Source organism: Diadema antillarum, unplaced genomic scaffold (assembly GCF_040938485.1).
Source record: "Diadema antillarum isolate AM-2024a unplaced genomic scaffold, OU_Dant_1.0 seq00000463_RagTag, whole genome shotgun sequence".
Lineage (NCBI taxonomy): Eukaryota > Metazoa > Echinodermata > Echinoidea > Diadematoida > Diadematidae > Diadema > Diadema antillarum.
In genome coordinates, this window is record NW_027271434.1 from 749883 (window position 1) to 759305 (window position 9423).

A 9423-nucleotide genomic window follows, 5' to 3' on the forward strand; every position below is an offset into this window, starting at 1 on the left:
GGATTTCCCTCGTCTCTTTGCCTTCTGATTGGCATACGATAGTTCTGGTCAATCAAGTATTTTGTACGCCGCTAATGGGTGGTCCGTTCGCAAAGCCGCTGTCTGTCTACGTGCGCGCGGACCCATTGATTTGCTCTCCGCGATCGGTGGGCGTGGCGTATTAATTAGCCCGCAGTGGGGCGTGTTGACTCGGGTCAGGCGAGCAAACTGGAGCTCTCACAAGTCTCCCTGCTCTCTCGCAGTGTTTGGTCAACTCTGACAGTTTGAATACAACTCTTTACCACGTCAACACGCGCTCGCATCAGTGGAGGTTGAGACTATATACTTTAGTAGGTATATACAAACATATACACTCCAATCACGCCTGTCGTGGAGATACGACGTGTGTGCTAAAACTTTGTGTGTTTTCTTCTTTTTTTCCCCGAGTCTGTGCCCACCCAAACTGACACCGTGGATTTCAAGGAGGAACCCATGGCAAATCCCGCCATGATCTCCCCGAAGCCCGGCTACCCGGCGGCGTCTCCCGTCACCATGAACACGATGACGAGTATGCCGGGGATGGGGAGCATGACGTCGATGAACAGCTACGCGAGCTCGATGTCGTCCGGGATGCCGGCGAGTGCGATCTCCAGCATGCCGAGCATGTCGAGTATGTCGGGCATGGGGATGAACGCCGGAATGGGAGGCATGGGGCAGCATTCTATGAACACGATGGGAGGTATGAACACCATGGGCTCGATCAACGGCATGCAGTCCATGGGCGCCATGAACAACCCGGCGGCAATGTCGATGCGCTACGCCCAGGCCCAGGCCGCCAACTCCATCGACCGTATCCGTGCCGACAAGACTTACCGACGGTCGTATACTCACGCCAAGCCTCCCTATTCCTACATCTCCCTCATCACCATGGCCATCCAGCAGTCGCCGCAAAAGATGGTAACGCTGAGCGATATTTACCAGTTTATCATGGACTTGTTCCCTTTCTATCGGCAAAACCAGCAACGATGGCAAAATTCGATTCGCCACAGCCTGTCGTTCAATGACTGTTTCGTCAAAGTACCGAGAACGCCCGACCGACCGGGAAAAGGTAGTTTTTGGACTCTGCATCCCGATGCCGGTAATATGTTTGAGAATGGCTGCTATCTTCGACGCCAAAAGCGATTCAAATGTCCCAAGAAAGAGGCTCAGAGGCAGGCGCAGAAGGCGGCCGGTGATGACGGGCAGCCGCAGGAGAACGGGGACCCCAACAACACCGGCTCGTCCACCCCGGTATCTCACTCGACACCGACGGACTCAGTGGCGTCGGACACCCCTCTCCCCAACCAGAACCAACAACTGGAACATCCACAGCAAGTCCCGACGCCACAACACCACCACCAACCCGCCACGCTGCATAAAATGGAGAACCACCAGCTATCTCCGCCACACACAATGAGCAGCTACGTCAACCCGTCGCGACCCATCGCCTACCCGGCAGCGGCGGCGGCGTCCATGGGGATGTCGGGTATGACGGGAATGCATCCAGCCAGCATGTTGGGCCAGCATCCGTCGTTTACGCACACGCATCCATTCTCCATCAACAACCTCATCTCACCAGAACATAAACTGGACATGAAGGCCTACGAGGCCATGGGTTATGCCCCGTATAATTCGATGACCGGTATGCAGGCACAGATGGCCAAACCTACAGTGGACTACAACTCACCCATGGGCGCGGGGGATGCCACCTACTCCCAGCTGACCACCGCTCAGGCCAATCATGCTATGTGAGACAAACTATGACAATGTGTGTTGAAACTTTGGTATGTTTCTAGAATCTCATATTTAGAACGTTTCACCTTCTGTGTCACCCCGCCCCCTCGAGAAGTGTCCAACACCATAACGAGAGAAAGAGATCAGGGAGCTGACGTTTTCCAAAAACAGATCAAATATGTGCGTCAGGGGAGATGCGGAGGAACAAAACTTTGTTGGTGAGATAACTAACAATTCTGGGGATTTCAGGAGGAGAAACGCATAGAAACCGCTGAAGATACTGTGTCTCGTATTCAGTGAGATATATATCCCTTTTTTACCACAGACAATCACACTCTTTTGTGCAAAAACAGAGAAGAAGAATACAATATCATGTTTTGAATATATAAAGAGAGCTTTAACCTTTCGGTATTTGTAAACCCGGAGATCCACGAACTGATTCCAATTAATGTATATTTCGCGTAATTCTGAAATTACACCTATGGTTTTCCGTCGACTGCATTCCTAGGAAAGCATTTGATATGGATTTGATTTAAAACTTGAGTTCCGCACAGTTTATTATTTCATTGTTATTTATTTGGTATATGTTAGCTTTAGCTCTTGTCGGATATTAGGTCTAGCTGTCTTGAAACAGAACACAAAATCCACGTTTTTGATAAACAAAATCGAGCAAGAAAAATTCCAAATTCCCTCTTTGCTATACATTTGTTAATGTATACATTATATTGTTACCATCAAAATCGTTTGGAGAGGAAAAAAACATTCAGAAGGAGTTCACTGCTTTAAGAATTGCGATTATTCTTTTTTTTTAAAATCTGCAATAAAGGAATGATTTTTTTTGTAAGTTGGTACCGAAACAGCTGTGTATGTTTACTGTTCTACCGAATTGATTTGACAATTTTAGTATTTCCTCCACTTGATCACAGCAAAAAATCTAACTGCTATCTTACTTCGTCTTGGTTACGTTTACTTTTTACGTTGTTGGCATATTAACTGAAAATAATGATCTAGATGTTTCCTGAAAATGAATTGCTTGAATAACGTAGGGTTGAGAGATGTTTCACCAAAAGTGCCAAATGCAATATATAACTATTTATCCTGAAACATTCTCTCCGAAAACAAACTTAATTTAAACCAAGCGATGTTGGTCTTTCGTGTAGTAATGTAAACACTGTAAAATATAAAATACCTGTAGTCATTCGAGCTTTATACCATATATGTAAGATAGACCCATCTCCATTTTGATACAGATAAGTTTTTTGCATAAAAAATGTAGCTAAAAAAAAATCAAATGTGATGAATACATTTGCCATTATGATAATTTGTAATAAAAATGTACGTATATCTCAAGTAGTGATTCCTTTTTGATAACCCATCTCAAACCAAAGAATATCAAAATGGATATGTTTCTCTTTATGTTTTGCCACGAAGCAATGAATGTTAGATGTCTTTTTCTCACAACTCTTGTTTATACTTTTTTCCTGTAAAATACGCGTTCAGTTTCGATGAAACTTTTGCATGTTCCGTTGAAATCAAGTGAATCCAAATAAGTCTGATTCAGCAAAGATTCTTTTCTTGTTCTTTAGAATAAAATGCTGAAAGAAATGACATTTGGCGTTTCCACAAGAAAATCTCGTTACTTTGAAATCAGAATGTGGCGTTATTTGCGTGACTAGGCAGGAATGTTTGATCATTGCTTATGTGATAAATGTCGTTTTGATGATTTGTTGTTGTTGTGTATACGTGTGCGTGTGTCTGTATGTGTGTGTGCGTGCGTGTGTGTGTGTGTGTGTGTGTGTTTGTATGTGTCTGTGTGTATTAACGTGCGAGTGTATGTGTGATATTTGTGCAACCGTGCCATTGTGAGTAAATGTGTCTCCTTACCAAAACATTCGTAAATTTCTCGAGCTTCTTGAGCGTAGTTTGCCTTCACTGTGCATTCTCAGGATGCATTTTTGCTTGTAAGGTTTGCCAACCCTGTGTTTTTAGGCACTGGTGCAAAACGATTCGCTAACCGAAGTGCTACGCACCGTAGCCAGAGTTATTGTGTACGCACACTTACAGTGCGGGATGGTGCCTCTAAGAAACAACATTCATACACAAAAACCTTCTTTTAAGTGTGCATATCTATCCTTTTTTAATTCATATCATAATAACACATTGCTGCATCAAAAACAAGCTTTCTGACAAATAAAACTCAGTCCAGTTGAGGGGTTATTACAAATCGTGTGAAATATAAAACACTTAAACCCAACCAAGTGAATACTCTGTATAACTTTCCTTTCATCTCAATATTAAACAAAAAGCATTGGTGAAAATATATCCCAAAATAATATTCCCTTGTCAAACCGAATATGAATCATTCTATCTTAGTATCTGCTTGACCTGTATGTAGTCTTGAAGAATAAAGAAAACACAAGAGCGCACAGAAACTTGCAGAAATTCATGTTCATACAAATTAAAGGTTGTGACCTCTATTGTTTGAATTCATGGATCCTGTCGTGTAGTTGATAATGTCCCTGTACTGAATGTGAAATGGTTTGATTATATCTTTTTACGATTTCTTGACTTAGCAGGTTGTTTGATGGCTATATACGATAATATCTTATCTGATATGATAGGAAATATATATCACAAAACCATTTCTAACATATGCTGAAGCAGATATGCAGAGTAAGTGCATAGGCTTACATGTAAGTCACACAATGATTTATAAGATATGGATGAATATTAGACATTAAATGACATGATTAGTCTCTATAATGTCATCATGTAGAAAATCTTAATAGAGCTTACATTTAAATGTCGTTAGTATGAAAACGTGTTTTTGTTTTCAATGGGAAATATCGATGTATCAGCCTTTCACATACTTTACAATTGCTCTTCATAGGACACAGAAACGGTGCTTTTTGTGGAATTCTGTATCGAAATTACAACTTGCATCATATGTTAGTAGTCTTATTTGCACCCACTGGGATAGGTCCTCAAGAATTTGCATGTTAGAAGATGTCTTTTCCACAGACTTGAGGTCATGACCTAGCCAGAGAAAACTCCTGTGGACATGAATAGATAACACCTTAGCATTCAGTGAGGATTAAACTTTAGTGATCCTCCGTTTTTTTTCTCTACCACCTGTAAGCCGCCTATGCGTACCCTAATTCTCTTTGTGCCCTTAAAAGGGGATCACTAATTGGTTGTCAATGGACGCGGGCGCCGTAATTTCGGAAGGTTTTTAATCCTGCAAAGGGGAACAGCCGAAACTTCAACAAAAAGGGGATGAATGTTCCTGGCCATTGTTTAAAGCTATAATCGTTTGTCAATAGGAAGGACCATTTAACGCCAGTTATACTGCCTGACCGCAGTGTGTTCGTTTAAACTTGCTTGACTGAAGAACAGTGGCTTAAATCTGGTAAAATCCTTTAATTGAGACCGATTTAATCCTTAACATAGTTGCACCAGAGACGGGGAGATTATGATATAATCAAAACCTGGGGCGCTTTATGCCCAGTAAACGGTCCTTTGATAGAAATCTCCTTCTTTCAGCAAATGTGGTTTTCAAAGCTAGAGTGATGGTTGAAGTTGATGACATCATAACCAAAATATATGAGAAAATGATACGCATACACAAAATATTACGCTTCCAATTTCAAATAGAAATTTCATTTGAAACTGGAATTGAAATAACTTATTGGTAAAATGCATTTACCAATATCTCTCGACACTTAATATTTAAATGAAAATACGTGAATAAATCTATATATATATATATATATATATATATATATACATATATACATGTATATATTAAAACCAAATTTGGCACATAATTTTCGACATCTAGGGTATTTCATATCAACAGTGTTATTTCAATGCGTCATTCGACTCATGGAGATGCGTGTATTAGGAATGTCTAAGGATTGGCATCTTCTTGTGTTAATGTGAATTACCTCGATCAGTACCTGAACTTAGAGCCAAGTACTGGTCGGAAAAAGAGGGGGGAGGGCGTTAAACTGTAAGACTCATCGTATCATATTCGATATCTAATTCCTTAAACTTGTCAGACCGCATAACACAAGTGTTGCAAACGATAATGCAACGATTTGAGAAGGTTTTGGGAAGCGATTAGTCCTCCTTGCGTGTGTGTGTGTGTGAGTGTGTGTCGCAGAAATCTTGTAGCGGGGCGCCTCGCTGACTTCAAGCCGCCGCATCCCCGGTGCGATCAGCGGCTCTTGCATGCCCTGCGGAAATTCGCGGGCTCGGGTGACGGCTGCTCGCACCCCGATCCACTCAAACTCGCTGCGGAAATGAACGCTGGTGGATACCCACTCCAAAAGCCGAGGTGATTTTTAACTCCTCTTGCATTCTTTTTTCCTCCTCATTCCTCTCCTTCTAACCCCCTGTTTTTCCCTCCCTTCTTCTCTCTAACTCCCCCACTCCTTCGTTTTAGCCTCAGGAAAACATCCTCGAGATCCCGTCTAAATTGCCATAAATATCCATGTTAACTTTTCGTGGGCCGCACATTAGCCGGGAGCGGGACAGTTTTCGTGAATTAGGCCCGATGTAAGGTACTAGACTCCTAAATAGCTTGCCACCCGATATCATGGCCATGTTAGCCGTAAACCTCATAACAACCAAACGTGTGAAAAACCATGTCGGTATTTCTCTCCGTGTGAGGCATGCCAGGCCCCGCCATTCGTTGCCCCGTCCACTTCGCCCTGACTTCGGCATCATTATTCATGGCGAGTCCGTAAGCAGACACGACACGGCTGCTTCCCCTCGGAACGTGTAATAACGCGAGAGAATGCCCAACCGCACACTGATTCACTTGCTACATTCGTCATCAACTCATCAAATGCGACTTGATGAACAACTTATAAAAGACAACGATCACATTCATAATGTCTATATGGAACAGACCTTGAATGTCATTACAAAATGACATAGAAAGCAACTAATACATGAACTCTCTAATTTGTCCTTTGATCAATAATATCATTAATATCATTACTGTTGCTTTGGCCGTCTTTCAAGACTTAGTGAGAATATGATTTCAGTAATTAAGTTAGCAAAATAAAAGGAAAACATCATTATGAAATAATAAAAAGGTTATATACATTAATTAACAGTGAATGATAACACTCACTGAATCTATACCACCTAAAATGTTTATGAAAATTGTTAAAAAAATAATCAAAGTTATTCCATAAATGTCATGAAAGTTATCCCACAAAACTATTCAAACAGCCTGCGTGATCATCCATTGTCTGATACACCGTTTATGAATTCTATATGACTTAGTTTAAAGTTTGTTAGTTATATCTTATCAAATAACAATATACGTGCTAATGTAAATATTTGAAATGTTTTGCAATCAAACAACTACGTTGTGTTCTTAATTGTGTATAATTTGTGGCTGGAAATGGAAAAGAAATGAAATAAAATAAAATGAAATGAAATTGATTTAAACTGAATTAAATTAAATCAAAGAGTCATTGATTTGGGGTCATATTTTTGCAGTCTGATACTAAATCTGTTTTTCTGCTAATTGAGATACGTTAGACCCATAATGCTAGTGTTATCGGGCTTTAAGCAAGTGAAGTATATAAATTATCACTATTTTCGACTGCAGAGGGCATAACGTGTATCCTTTAACATCACTTCACTCACTGATGCCAACCTTTATAGGCCGCAGATGGAGACACGTGCATTAATTAGGGGCTAACTTTTGTACGAATCATCAGATCTGAATACAGCATCAAACAATCAGAACACCATTGGAAAAAAAGAAACTGTAAACAAAGGGATTAAAAAACCCTATAGAAACCCTAAATGAGACTAATTAAAACAAAATGCTGCAATCATAAAGCAATCACCAAGGAAGATAATTGCAAGTCATCGAAATTAATCATCAAGAGATTATGTGGTCAAGTGTAATTTGGTAGGACACTTGAGCTTCCCGTAAGACTACCCCTCCCCCCCCCCCCACTCCTTTCACCAACATCACTCTCAATATCACAACCACTCAGTGACTGTGGTCTCATGATAGCTATGATTGAAACCAGTTTGTCCAACCTCCGAGGTTTTAACTACATCATTCGATTTCGCCATGCCAGCGAGTTCAATTCTGACCAATTTGAGATAATAATGTCTCTATCGAGCCTGTAATGGACGCCTATGAAATTGGCTCGGATCTCCATAACTCATTTACGATTAGGGGTGTTTTAGCCTTTTCCGCCCCACCAGAAGGGAGAAAAAATAAAAACAAGGCTATTAAGTGGCATTTGATGGCGAACTCGTGGCAGTGCATGGTGCGTGCAAATGGTATAGAGGATATGGCAACATGCCTAACCGTATAAAGTCTATGGCTATGATATGAATCTATATTTAAGTGAGCGTCATGTAGTGATGGTGTAGCCGGGATATTATGTGGATATGGAGCTGATATCTGTGATATGGAAGAGAGGATACTGATGGGTCGTGTATACGCACAAGACCGATACAGCGCGCAATTATCATATCGCACTACAGGACGTGAGCTCTTAGCTTTAATCCGTTTTCGTGTTCGCTACGTAAGTTCCCTTCATCATGGTGTGGTTATAAAACACAAAACTAGGTAGAAAAAAAAATCAAGAGGGGGAACCACAAAGACCCTCATCAAGGTAATCGCGATAACTCGTGGAGCCCATCAAAGTTTTAAGGGAGCGATAAGACAGTAGTTAAGGTCCACAAAATATGAACTTTATCCGTTGAGAGGTGGGCTAATCGCACGTAATAAGTTACTTATTAGTGGCAGGCATGCAGGGATAGGCAGCAATATCACCTTGTGATAAAGGGAAGCTTATAAAAAAAAATCTGATAAAGGAATATAAAAAGGGACTGGAAAGAGATATCAAGTTTAGATTACACCAGCCCCGTCGTTAGCCAGAAAATATGACAAGAAGGGTATCGAACCCGTTTTTCTTACATCTTGTTTTGCTCAAAAGGGCGGAAGATAAAACCTAAATCCCGAAGATTTTAATGCCTAACCTGGCCATTTAATGACAAACCTCTATCTGAGTAATGGTGGGAAGCTGAATACTTGGTAAATCATTGTAACACGTACGTACCTACTATTATGTATGCACACGCACACACACACACACACACATACACACACATATATGTTATATGTAATATACATACATAATATATATCTATATTGATATGATTGGTATTTTCAGTGTTACAAAAAATTCACAGAATCTTAAACAGGCACCAAGTAAAGTGTCAACCTCACATCAACCTTTAGAGACAATATGGACACCACGCATGTCGATATATTAGTTTCAGTCGGGGATCCAATGAAAGAACAACATAGCAAACCTATATTTGAAGTTATCACATAATGTTTAACAGAAAATCATAATATAATACTACTGGCGTAGTTTGTGGAGTACCTGATCTTCACAAGAGTTGGAGTAATATTGTTTAGATCGTGCTAGAACACACTTTCCAAAACTAAGTATGACAGTAATAATCTTTCTGAACAGAAACGAGTAATTTTCTCTCGAAATGTTTATTATACAATGGAATCTATAGATCTATATAGGGTATGATTTAATAAATTATAATTTTATAATGATTAACACCCTGTATGAGAGTTATATTACACAAACAACTGGCACAAAAAAC

General features: G+C 40.5%; 1 protein-coding gene across 1 annotated transcript; it reads left to right on the forward strand.

Annotated features, from left to right (window-relative positions):
* Positions 1-276: 276 nt before the first annotated feature.
* LOC139733210 (hepatocyte nuclear factor 3-beta-like) lies at positions 277-2505 on the forward strand. The gene has a single exon (XM_071644047.1). It carries the CDS (start codon positions 472-474, stop codon positions 1768-1770), a length of 1299 nt encoding a protein of 432 aa, XP_071500148.1. The 5' UTR covers positions 277-471; the 3' UTR covers positions 1771-2505.
* The last annotated feature ends 6918 nt before the right edge of the window (positions 2506-9423 follow it).

Bases quoted from the DNA above. Each gene is read 5' to 3' on its own strand.
- LOC139733210 (XM_071644047.1), top strand. From the start codon at position 472: ATGGCAAATCCCGCCATGATCTCCCCGAAGCCCGGCTACCCGGCGGCG.